The following is a 13,980-nucleotide window of genomic DNA, read 5'->3' as shown; positions in this document are numbered from 1 at the left end:
AGTGACACATATAACAACATATATAGGATAATGCAACATCAATAATTGATACTCATTTTTCCTTTATGGAGGTGCATGGATCAAATTAGGAGGAAAGTGATTGAATGTTTGTGGGGTTAATTTATTTCATAAAGAAATTTGAAAGAAAAAAACAATTTTTTAAGAGGTGTGGTTAATTATAAATTCTGAATTTAAAATTTTATTATTTTTAAAAGGATTAAACTAAAATATATTGTTTTTAAGGGTCAAAATTGAATGTATGAAATTTGTAGGGTTTAAAGTGTAATCTTAATAATTGAATTAAAATTTTATAATTTCTCAAGGGGTTAATCTAAAATTTATCAATTTTGAGGGTTAAAGTCTTTGCCTACCTCTTAACATTGTCCCTGTTAAAACCTCAAAAATTCTTGACCTTTTTTCTTTCAACATTTAGCACTCTTAGACCTGCTCATGGGTCGAGCAACCCGGCCCAACCCGAAGGACCGCCTGACATGTGAGAGGGTTTGGGCAAAAATATGGGCCTGAAAAATGGGCTTAGATAAAAAAATAAGGCACGCTTTTTAAACGGGCCAGGCCTCAAGTAAGGCATTTTTCACCCTGTCCAGCCTAGCTTGAATTCACTGAAGGACAAAAAAATCTTCTTTTTTTCTTTTAAATTTTTTTGTTGTTGTTTTCTCCCTATTTTGCTATCATTTTACTATTATGTTGCTACTATTTTGTTGTTATTGTTTGGATATTATTTTATTGTTAATTTTGTTATTATTTTGGAGGCGTTTGCTTGTTAAGTTATATCTATCTTAGTGTTATTTAATTATATTTATTTTTAAAAATTTATTTTCAATTTGTTGAGAAATATTTATTTTGATGTTTTTAGTATTTTTGATGTATTATATATATTTTAAAATAATATAAAAATTAATTTGGGTGGGTCAAGTCAGGCCCGAGTTTTAGCATTTTTATCCGGGTTAAACTTGGACAAAATTTTAGAACTATTTTTCAGGTCGAGTCGAGCCTGGGCCTAGCAAACGAGCTTGAATTTTTAGTTGAACTCGGCTTGGCCCGACCCATGAACACCTCTAAGCACTCTTCTCTCAATTTCTCTTATCATTTCACGTACTCTCTAGAATTTTTTACTAGATAGGTAATTAGGGGTGGAAAATTCTTTATTAAGCACCTGAATATTTGAAAATTTTAATAGACACCCTAAAACTTTAAGACACTTTCTGTGTTGTAGATAATCAATCTTTCAAGACTTTTAATTAATCTCCATCATTTGGCAACACAATTTTTTTTCAAGCTTTATTGATTAATATTGAAAAATTAAAATTATGACTTCACTTGTGATTGATTAAGACTTTTATGCAAGATTAATTTTTTATTTATTTAATGGTTTTGGGCATATTAATTTTATATGGGGTTTATAAATTCTAAGATCTTGATTGGGTAATAATTGTTAGATATTAATTAACACAAATGTTTAAAAAATTATGATTGATTGTCTTTGTAATCTCAAATTTCTTAAATATTAATTAGAAATTTAATATTTCTGCTAAAATTGTTGTTATTACTTATTAGTTTTCTTTTTTTTTGCTTTTTATATATTGTATTATTGTGACACCAAAAATAATTTAATGGAAAAAATATTTTAGTTATTTTAAAAAAATTGTAAAAGTGTTTCAATTTTTATATTAAAGCATAATGCAACATTCAAAATAAATTACAAAATAGTCATTGCTCCTTCGTAAAAGTACTACGGAGGCCTCTATATTAGGAGTTTAATTATATTTTGCTCCCTCTACTAAAAAATAATGAGTAAATTAACCCCTGTGCATTAGATTAAAGTGCAATTTAGTTAATTTTGTTAAAAATAATTTCATTTATTTGTACGGTTTAAAACCGGCTTATCTGGAAAAATAACTAAACCATGATATATGGTGTGTCACATGTACGTCATGTTGTCATGCATAGATCAGTTTTTAAAAGTAGAAATTGATAAAAAAAAAATTAACAGAATGACTACTTTACTCTTTTATCTAATGTATAGAAACTAATTTACGTATCTGACTTTTATTACAAGTCCTCTATGCTAATTTTATCTTCCTTTTCTTATCATAAATAATACTTGGATAAAAATTTTATTATTGGAAATTTAAGCTAGACTAGCTGGATATATATATATATATATATATATATACTTAATAGGCTGGTCTCTCTAATATGTATAAAAGCATTGATAGCCAAAACCATATGTGACGCAGGTACAAATAAAATGTCTAATTAAGACATAAAATAAAATTGTAAATAATTTTACTTACCACTGAATTTTTTGTGAATTTTGAAATCTTTCAAGAAAAAAATGTAAAATAATTGTTTATCAACTCAGTAATCCATCAATCCTCTGAATTAACATGCAAAGGATAGGAAATTATATCTATCAGAGAATAAGATTATTATGATATTTTCTATTATCGACTCATAATTTGATTGGGTTTGGGTCGGGTTCTATACGATTAATATTTCAAGTTCGCGCATGAGACCACACAATGTTGGGTTCGTATGCCATCACATATGCGAACTCCCATCGTACAAACACGTGTTAGACCTAAAGTAGGGTACATGTAGACATATATGAGACTTATCTATGACATCACATTTATGAACAATAACTGGATCATATAAATACACACAAAAACACTCAACAGATGTAGTTTTTATTCATATGAAATATATAATATTATCTGATATAATGCTTTATTTTTATTTTTATTTTCCATTTTTCACTCTCATACAAACCTATCAACTATTCTCATTACTGCAGTTGAAAGTTCCTCGTAAACTCCCATGTCAAACGTGACACTATTTGGAAAGTTAAACCGTAAAGCCCCCACATTCATCTTACAAACAACTTCTCCTTCGAGCGCTTGTTTCACCAGATGATTCGTTTGATCATATTCTTTCCCCTTCAATCGGTTCGTCGCAGCAGTCAGATTGGTTTTCGCGTAGCAAAACCCTTTCCCGCAACCTCGAAGAGCCAATTTCAAGTACTTGTCGCGAGCGCCTGAAGCAAGAGTCGTCATGTTATTTATCAAGGTTGTGGCTTTGTTGCTTAGACAAGTTATGATGATGGCGGCAATGCCTACTTTATCGACAGATTGACTTTGAGGATCGGATTTTACGCATTTTATGCAGGTTTCGGGGACTTCAGCATTGTGACATTGGGTTTCAATCAGGGCATCATTGGCGAAAACGAGGTTTCGATGGCCGACATTGTTGAAGGAGACAAAAAGGAGGAGAAAAAGAGTAAGAGAGTAAGGAGGCAAGAGAATTCCCATGGATGATTTTGTTAAGTTGATATGGAGCTCTTTGTGGTAGTGTTGATTATTTATATACTTAGAATATGAATCTTAACCCTTAAGAATTCATTTAATAGAATTTAAGTATATTTTAAAAATTATTTTAACCCTTTATTTATTTTTGGTTCTTTTAACCTTTTAATTTGTATTGTTTATTAAATTACTCAAAATGGATAGAAAAGTTAACGTTTATTAACTATAATCCACGTGTACATCACGTTAGCAATTAATTAATTTCTTAAAAGTTAAAAATATTTAAATAATAGTTTTATATTTTTTGATAATTTTAATATTTTTAATTTTAAATAATTTTGTAATATTCTTTGTTTCTTTGAATTTTTAAATTTTAATAAATTAATTAATTGTTAATGTGGCGATCTCACGTGCATGGTACGTCAATAAAGTTAATAAATATGAATTTTTCCATACATTTTAGTGATTTAATAAATAATGCAAATTTAAAGACTAAAAAGACAAAAAAATAAGTACTAAAATAATTTTTTATAAAGTTGATAGAACAAATAAATTATTATACTTATAATTTATTAATTTAAGTGCTTAGTGTATGTTAATAATTAGTGATATTTTATATGGACAGGTCCACTATATATATGATAGAAAATAACTATATAAATAATAAATAAATAATTTTTTTTTAAATTGTTTTCCTATAGATTTTATATAAAATATAAAAACATACCCATCATAATATTTGTTAATTTTTAAATAGAATTATTTTTAATTATTTCTTAATTGAGTTAGTATTCAGTTGACTTATGGCACCAACTCAGTCAAACATTTTAAGCTAGTAAATATATAGTTACATTTGTTAGGAAAATTACTTTGATGTCCTTTTGCATTTACAATAAATTATATTATTTAAGGGTACTTTAGTTTTTTTATTTTAAAATAAAAAAATGCACATAATGAGATTTGATCTCATGCCAATTGGGTTTGCAAAATATTCAATTTACCACTCAACCAAAATTTTAATTTATTTTTATATATTTTAATTTTATTATGCATAATTTATTACCTACATCAATTGTGTATATATATATATATATATATATATATATATTAATAATATGTATTCTAAATATATGATTTTCACGCACATATGCATATGATAGAATTTTTAGTGTTTATTTAATCACTTCTTTAACCAATAATCTTCATTTTTCTTAATTTTTTATCTTTCACTTTTTATTATTTAACTTTTTTATAAAAATTAAATAACATAATTATCCTTAAATATACAACTATTTGGTTTATAAATATTACTTGATACAGTGAAGTTTTTTAATTTTCAAAGTGAAAAATATTATATTTCTTAAATTAATATTTAAAAAAGTAAAAATTAAATAAATAAGTCACCTTGACCAGGGCTAAACTAGGACTAGTAGGGGCTTCGCCCCTTAAAATAGAAAATTTTCTATTTAGACATTTAGTTTTTTAATTTAAATTATTAAACGTAACGTTGCACTTTGGCCCCAAAAATATAAAATTTTATTTAATTCTTTAAAATTAATAAAGATATAGGCTATTACATTTTTGTCATCATAAAATTACAATTTAATTTTTACCCCTAAAAAACTTTTGATTTTACCCTTGACCTTGACTTTTTTTTTTTTTGTAAAGTTTAAAAGGTTTAGCTAATATATCAAATAATAATTAAAAACATTTTTGTTTAAATAATCATTGAATATTAAAAAATTGAAATTGTAAACGCATGTAAAAAAAGTATTAATTTTTGTAGCGACGTAAAAAAAATTTAGTTTCGCTTGGTCGCTAATTGTGGCGATTTATTAAACATTTGAAAATCAACTTTCGATTTTATTAATAAAGGGAGTCGCCACCGATCCTTTTTTATAGGTGTGATCGGGCACCTAATAAAATTATTTTAAAACAAAAAGAAGGCCGAATTTAGGTCTACGTGAAAGTCCAGAAAAATTGGGGTTCGGGAGTCAGTTACGCGCGAGGAAGGTATTAGCACCCTCGCGACGCCCAAAATTGGTATCTCATAAACATGTGTTGACTTGATTTTTAAAAATACGAGTTCAATATAATATTTAATTGTGATCTGATTGAAAAATAAGAATTTTTAGTTTTCGATTTTTTTAGAAAGGGTGTCCCGTTTTTTAACACAAGCCGACGGATTTTGTAGCACCCTAAACCCGGCCCAGAAGTTATGGCCGGATCCGGCATGCCACATCAAAAACGTAAAAAAAAAAATTCCATTCTAAGTCTAGAAAATCGTATTTGATGTTCAAAAGATTAATTCATTAAGGGTTAAAGTGAATGGAAGTCATGCACCGGTAGGAAACCGGAAAAGAGATGGTGAGTCCATCGAATCGCTAATACCAAGCTCCTTCGGATCCAATCCTAGACATGCATACCGCCATTGCCACACCTTAACGTCATAGATATTTCTAGGAAACCGATTTGATTAAGTCATTTTAGGAAAAGTGATTAATCTTGGAAAATACTTTCATTTGGAAGCTTTGCTTGTTGTCGTGTTATTTTGAAATCAATTGTTGTTTTTGAAAACGCGCCTAAAGCTATCCAATTTCAACAGCTTAAATATAAATATTACCTATCTTAATAAAACATATAAAAAACCATCAAAATAAATAAGTGGCCTTATTACATTTAAAAGCCCAAAACCTCAAACGTAATTAAAAGGATGTCTAGTTCACCGAAGAAAATCAAACTTTGAGCGGTGGCCACTCAATTCCCTCACGACTCCAAGCCCACTATGGTTGGGGATTTCTGCGTGGATGAAAATAAAAGGTGAGTTTGGGAAACTCGTGTGTAAGGAAAACCCATTCAAAGCCCAAGTCAGCTCAAGCCTATTGGGCCTAAGCCCATTCAGTAATCAGTGGTCTGGGCCGAGCCCTTTCATTATAATAAACCGGGCCTTAGCCCCTTATTCAGATAATGATGGCCCATAGGCCCATTTCAAAATACATGCAACATCAAGAACATATGCAAGCCCATTTGGGGAGACTACTCAACCCACCAACCACTACACTCCACCGTGCATTCAGCCATACACTCCATGTGGGGAATAGCTCAACCCACCCATTTAACACTCCACAGCTTAAAGATTGTCGCTAAGTTAATCGATAAATTGAGGCAAAGCCTCCAAGATCGTGGACAAGCCACTTTCAAGACTTCCTCCGTCAATATCCCAGTCCCATGCATCGATAATAACAACATGGCATGCGTAAATAACAACAAATCAAACATGCATTTAGGTCAATTTAACCCTAGGGGTATTTTGGTAATTTATCTCCTAGGGTAAACGTAAATTTTCCACTTTTAAAGGTATTTCAGTAATTTATCTATTTTAGGTTTTTCATGCATATTCCTACTTTTCACGTACTAATGTAATCACGCATCGAGGGTTCTTACCGAATTGGGCCTGTTGGCCCATCATTCCAATTTTGGCCCATTAAGCCCAAAAATATCGAGGGCACGTAAATCATGCACTTTGCAGTCCAAACATTGCAGCTTACCAAAACATTAATCGATTTACCTCACGAGCATTCAGACGCAAATCTACAAAATACCGGTTTTCGGCATTTCGACTTTTCGCTTTTGCCGATCTAGACTAAGAAAGAGGGTGTTAGTTACACATTGCTTTGCACGATGTCTTTTGAGATCCACACACGAACCGCCTACAATTGGATTACTAACACGTTAATCTAACTATTCAATTACAAACTACATATTAACCCCTTACAATATTCGCCAACCACACCTACAGATCATAGTAAGCTTATAAGAAATCAATAAGCAACTCATTAACAAATTTTTGTCAATGTTTACCACATAATCATAATTTCACTGCAGGCTGTCTTCCTGAGCAACAGTCACTAAATCATTTATAACTGGAGCTACGAAACTCCAAATCAAGTTCCGTTAATTTTCCCTAAAAATAGACTCATATATCTTATATCCATAAAATTTTCAGAATTTTTGGTTTGGCCAATCAATACCAGATTTTTCTCAAAGCTTCGCATGTTTCACTGTTTGACTAATCTGACCACTCTTCATTACGAATCAAATTTCTCATTGTAAAGAATTCAAAATATGTTCTTGTTTATTTCATTAGAAACTAGACTCAATAAGCTTTAATTACATAATTTATTCAGCTTCTAATTCATCTCCCACAATTTATGGTGATTTTCCAAAGTCACGTTACTGCTGCTGTCCCAAGCAGATTTATTACCAAATCACTCTTTCACACCTAACTTGCATGCATGTTATTTAAACATGTATATCACCAATCAATCATCACATATCTATGATTTTACTTAAGTATAATCTCAATTTCATCATTTTAAAGCACAACATGTTAGCTGATTTTTTCCTTTAACATCTAAGGCACATGCATGCTCATTTGTTTGGCTCAACTTCACATATCTTCCATTTTTCATCAAAAGAACATGAAACAACAACCATTTCCTTCATTTTAATTCATGACCAAATGCTCACAACACAACTAAAAATCAAAATATACTTCAAGAGTTAAGGTAGAATCAAGAAGAACTCATGAACCTCAAAATAGAAGCAAGGTACCAAGAACTTACCTTCAATTTTCCTCCTCCTAATGACGAAATACTCAAGAGCTTTCTCCTCTCTTTTCTCTTCTCTAACTTTCAGCTATGATGAACAAAGATGGACAAAACTTTGTTCTTTTCACCCCTTTTTCTTTTAATAAAACTTCATATTTCATCCATTTAATTCTTTAATACAAAAGACATGAAATTCTTATCATGAAACATTTATCTAAACCATTATCATGAAACATTTACCTAACCCATTATCATGGAATATTTACCTAATCCATTATCATGGAACATTTACCTAACCCATTATCAATTTGTATCAATTTGTACCATAAATTATGGATATCAAGTGTACATTTTGTCTACAACAACATGATGGTTGGCCACTTCATGTAAAATGGGAGGTTTATCATGCAAATCCTCCTATTTTGCACTCCTATTTATTTGGCCACTTCAATTTAGCCTATAGCATTTTCAAACATTTTCACATAGGTCCTATTTCATAATTTCACTCACAAATGACAAAATCAAAGCATGAAATTTTGTCAACATTCACAGAATTCCCGAAAATTGGGGCGTTACAACTCTACCCTCCTTAAAGAAATTTCGTCCTCGAAATTTACCTAATCCAAACAGATGAGGTATTTTGTTGCATCGTCTCTTCGGCTCCCAAACTCAGAAGTTTCCCCTTCCTTAACTTGTTGAAAACGAGCGACCAAAGACTTATCGTTCAACTGTTTTTGCTTAATCTGATCCAACTAGGTTGGCCTCACTTGCAACTCAGCCAACAGACTTCCATCATCATACTGACTTCAGACGAGCAACATTGCTCTCGGATCGAATCTGACTCTACGACTTAGAGCATCGGCTACCACATTAGCCTTGCTTGGGTGATACTCGATTGAACAGTCATAATCCTTAAGCAACTCAATCCATCTCCTTTGTCTAAGGTTCAGCTCCTTCTGAGTCAAGAAATACTTAAGACTCTTGTGGTCCGTGTATATAATACACCTCTCCGTACAAGTAATGTCTCCAAATCTTAAGTGCAAATATCATCGCGCCAACTCTAAATCATGAGTCCAATAGTTTCCCTCATGAGGCTTAAGCTATCGTGATGCATATGCAACCACCTTACCCTCTTGCATTAACACGCAGCCCAAACCCACGTGTGATGCGTTCTTGTACACTAAAATCCTTCCTGACTCAGCTAAATCAACTCGGTGCTTCAATGAACTTTCTTCAACTTCTCAAAAGCTTCCTGCCGCTTCTTAGTCCATACAAACGGTACTCATTTCCTTATGAGTTTTGTCAAAGTCTTGTCATCACGAAAAACCTTCCACAAACCTTCGTAATATCCCGCCGGTCCTAGAAAACTCCGTATTTCGACACCGACCTAGGCGGCTTCCACTCCAAAATCGCTTCAATTTTCGAGGGTCCACCTTAATCCCTCGGCAGAGACCACATGTCCTAAGAAGGTTACCTCCTCAACCAAAATTCACACTTCATCGAACTTCGCAAAGAGTTCCTTCTCCTTAATACTTATAGCACTATACGGAGATGCTCATCTTGTTTCGTTTCAGCTTTTAGAATATACCAGATATCGTCAATAAAAGGCGACTATGAGCTGATCTAAAATGGTTGGAACACACGATTCATCGATCCATAAACGCTGCAGAGCATTCATTAGTCCAAATGGCATAACCAGAAACTCATGATGACCATATCGAGTCCTAAATGTCATCTTTTGGATATCCGCCTCCTTGACCTTTAATCGATGATATCCGGATCGAAGGTCGATCTTGGAAAATCTGAAGCTCATCTAAGTCGGTCGAATAGATCGTCAATCCTTGGCGGTGGATACTTATTCTTAATCGCCGTTTGTTCAACTAGAGATAATCAATGCACATCCGCATCGTACCATCCTTCTTTTTCACGAATAGCACCGGTGCTCCCCATGGAGACACGCTTGGCCTAATAAAGTCCCTATCCAACAACTCTTGAATTTGAGCCTTTAACTCCACTAACTCCTTCGATGCCATCCTATACGGTGCGATGGACACGGGCGCCGTTCCAGGCAACAAATCTATTCCAAACTCAACTTTCGGTTCGGAGGCAATCCCGAAGCTCCTCCTAAAAACATCTTGGAACTCCTTTACGGTCCTAACCTTATCCATCGTCACCCCTCCTCTTCTAACTGACTTACAAATGCCAAATAGACCTCACAACCTTTCCGAATCCACTTTTCGGCTCTTAATGTCGACACCACATTGGACAAATAATCCCTTCGCTCACCTATCACCATAACCTCCTCATCCTTTGTGGTCCTTAACACCATTCGTTTAGCAGTACAATCCAAAGTCGCTTTATGCTTAACAAGCCAGTCCATTCCCAAAATGAGATCAAACTCTCCGAACGGTAACTCCATCAGATCTCCAGGGAAAATCTTACCTTGAGTTTCTAAGGGTACATCCCTATACAGTTTGTCTACCCTAACCGAGTGACCCAAGGGACTTAGTACAGATACCCCACTCACAATCTCCTCAGAGCAGTCCAAGTTGTCCATAATCCGCTTTGTGGCCTCCTACCAATACTCCGCCACATTTGGGGCTATACCAGACACACCCTTAAAGATCTCCTCTCCGTTTGCCCGAAGTCCTTCAGAAATGGATCCTCGAATTTCGTTGCTCGAACTTGTCCCGGTAACCCTTTCCAGAACATGAAGCATTACCTGTGACAGGGCATCATCCCCCAGACCATGGTCATGAGACTCTACCTCATTGCGGGTGGTACCGGTGCATCCACCGCAGCATATGTCTCAAGACGAAGATCTTGCTCGAGCACTTACTCGGCCACGCCCACTACCTCTTGTACTCATATCGTATTATCTTGATTACAATTTTTATGCATCAATTAATATTCCAATGTTTATTACAGATGTTTTATGAATCGACAAGAGTTGAGAGTTTGTTTCGCAGAATCAAGTCTAGCTACGATTTCGATCTCTTATCGATTTTCCTATGGTTTCAGATCATCCTATCTAGAGTATCCTAATAGGGTTTCAGTATAGACAGATAATTTAGGAAAATATTCAGAAAAATTCAGAATACTTACAGACTTGAGCCGGAGATTCGGAATGCCACCTTCTAAAGATCTAAATTTTAAAAATCAGTTTTTTTCGCATTCTTTATAAAATTTTCGCTTTCAAAAATCTTTGTTTTTGTAAACCCATTCCACAGCCGAGTTGTTGTAACTGGGCTCTAATACCACTAAATGTAGCACCCTAAACCCGGCCCAGAAGTTATGGCCGGATCCGGCATGCCACATCAAAAACGTAAAAAAAAAAAATTCCATTCTAAGTCTAGAAAATCGTACTTGATGTTCAAAAGATTAATTCATTAAGGGTTAAAGTGAATGGAAGTCATGCACCGTAGGAAACCGGAAAAGAGATGGTGAGTCCATCGAATCGCTAAGTACCAAGCTCCTTCGGATCCAATCCTAGACATGCATACCGCCATTGCCACACCTTAACGTCATAGATATTTCTAGAAACCGATTTGATTAAGTCATTTTAGGAAAAGTGATTAATCTTGGAAAATACTTTCATTTGGAAGCTTTACTTGTTGTCGTGTTATTTTGAAATCAATTGTTGTTTTTGAAAACGCTACTAAAGCTATCCAATTTCAACAGTTAAATATAAATATTACCTATCTTAATAAAACATATAAAAACCATCAAAAATAAATAAGTGGCCTTATTACATTTAAAAGCCCAAAACCTCAAACGTAATTAAAAGGATGTCTAGTTCACCGAAGAAAACCAAACTTTCGAGCGGGTGGCTACTCAATTCCCTCATGACTCCAAGCCCACTATGGTTGGGGATTTCTGCGTGGATGAAAATAAAAGGGTGAGTTTGGGAAACTCGTGTAAGGAAAACCCATTCAAAGCCCAAGTCACTCAAGCCTATTGGGCCTAAGCCCATTCAGTAATAAGTGGTCTGGGCGAGCCCTTTTCAGATTATAATAACTGGGCCTTAGCCCTTATTCAGATAACAAGATGGCCCATAGGCCCATTTCAAAATACATGCAACATCAATAACATATGCAAGCACATTTGGGAGACTACTCAACCCACCAACCACTACACTCCACCCGCATCAGCCATACACTCCATGTGGGATAGCTCAACCCACCCAAATTAACACTCCACGATTCTTGGCAAAGATTGCGCGATTATCGATAGAATTGAGGCAAAGCCTCCAAGACGTGGACAAGCCACTTTCAGACTTCCTCGTCAATATCCCGGTCCCATGCATCGATAATAACAACATGGCATGCATAAATAACAACAATCAAACATGCATTTAGGTCAATTTAACCCTAGGGGTATTTCCGTAATTTATCTCCTAGGGTAAACGTAAATTTTCCACTTTTAAAGGTATTTCAGAATTTATCTATTTTAGGGTTTTTCATGCATATTCCTACTTTTCACGTACTAACGTAATCACGCATCGAGGGTTCTTACCGAATTGGGCTCGTTGGCCCATCATTCCAATTTTGGCCCATTAAGCCCAAAAATATCGAGGGCACGTAAATCATGCACTTTGCGGTCCAAACATTGCAGCTTACCAAAACATTAATCGATTTACCTCACGAGCATTCGACACTCGCAAATCTACAAAATACCGGTTTTCGGCATTTCGACTTTTCGGCTTTTGCCGATCTAGACTAAGAAAGAGGGTGTTAGTTACACACTGCTTGCGACGATATCTTGATTTGAGATCCACACACGAACCGCCTACAATTGGATTACTAACACGTTAATCTAACTATTCAATTACAAACTACATATTAACCCCTTACAATATTCGCCAACCACACCTACAGATCATAGTAAGCTTATAAGAAATCAATAAGCAACTCATTAACAAATTTTTGTCAATGTTTACCACATAATCATAATTTCACTGCAAGCTGTCTTCCTGAGCAACAGTCACTAAATCATTTATAACTGGAGCTACGAAACTCCAAATCAAGTTCCGTTAATTTTCCCTAAAATAGACTCATATATCTTATATCCATAAAATTTTCAGAATTTTTGGTTTGGCCAATCAATACCAGATTTTTCTCAAAGCTTCGCATGTTTCACTGTTTGACTAATCTGACCACTCTTCATTACGAATCAAATTTCTCATTGTACAGAATTCAAAATATGTTCTTGTTTATTTCATTAGAAACTAGACTCAATAAGCTTTAATTACATAATTTATTCAGCTTCTAATTCATCTCCCACAATTTATGGTGATTTTCCAAAGTCACGTTACTGCTGCTGTCTCAAGCAGATTTATTACCAAATCACTCTTTCACACCTAACTTGCATGCATGTTATTTAAACATGTATATCACCAATCAATCATCACATATCTATGATTTTACTTAAGTATAATCTCCATTCCATCATTTTAAAGCACAACATGTTAGCTGATTTTTCCCTTTAACATCTAAGGCACATGCATGCTCATTTGTTTGGCTCAACTTCACATATCTTCTATTTTTCATCAAAAGAACATGAAACAACAACCATTTCCTTCATTTTAATTCATGACCAAATGCTCACAACACAACTAAAAATCAAAATATACTTCAAGAGTTAAGGTAGAATCAAGAAGAACTCATGAACCTCAAAATAGAAGCAAGGTACCAAGAACTTACCTTCAATTTTCCTCCTCCTAATGACGAAATACTCAAGAGCTTTCTCCTCTCTTTCTCTTCTCTAACTTTCAGCTATGATGAACAAAGATGGACAAAACTTTGTTCTTTTCACCCTTTTTCTTTTAATAAAACTTCATATTTCATCCATTTAATTCTTTAATACAAAAGACATGAAATTCTTATCATGAAACATTTATCTAAACCATTATCATGAAACATTTACCTAACCCATTATCATGGAATATTTACCTAATCCATTATCATGGAACATTTACCTAACCCATTATCAATTTGTATCAATTTGTACCATAAATTATGGATATCAAGTGTACATTTTGTCTA

The 13,980-nt window shown here is 33.7% G+C and overlaps 1 protein-coding gene across 1 annotated transcript; it reads right to left on the bottom strand.

Moving 5' to 3' along the window:
• Positions 1 to 2,680: 2,680 nt before the first annotated feature.
• LOC108453158 (cell wall / vacuolar inhibitor of fructosidase 2-like) lies at positions 2,681 to 3,387 on the bottom strand. The gene has a single exon (XM_017751102.2). It carries the CDS (start codon positions 3,330 to 3,332, stop codon positions 2,784 to 2,786), a length of 549 nt encoding a protein of 182 aa, XP_017606591.1. The 5' UTR covers positions 3,333 to 3,387; the 3' UTR covers positions 2,681 to 2,783.
• Positions 3,388 to 13,980: the final 10,593 nt, after the last annotated feature.

This window comes from Gossypium arboreum, chromosome 11 (genome assembly GCF_025698485.1).
Source record: "Gossypium arboreum isolate Shixiya-1 chromosome 11, ASM2569848v2, whole genome shotgun sequence".
Taxonomy (NCBI): Eukaryota; Viridiplantae; Streptophyta; class Magnoliopsida; order Malvales; family Malvaceae; genus Gossypium; species Gossypium arboreum.
Note: the sequence above shows the minus strand (reverse complement) of the source record. Positions and strands in the feature narration are given on the sequence as shown.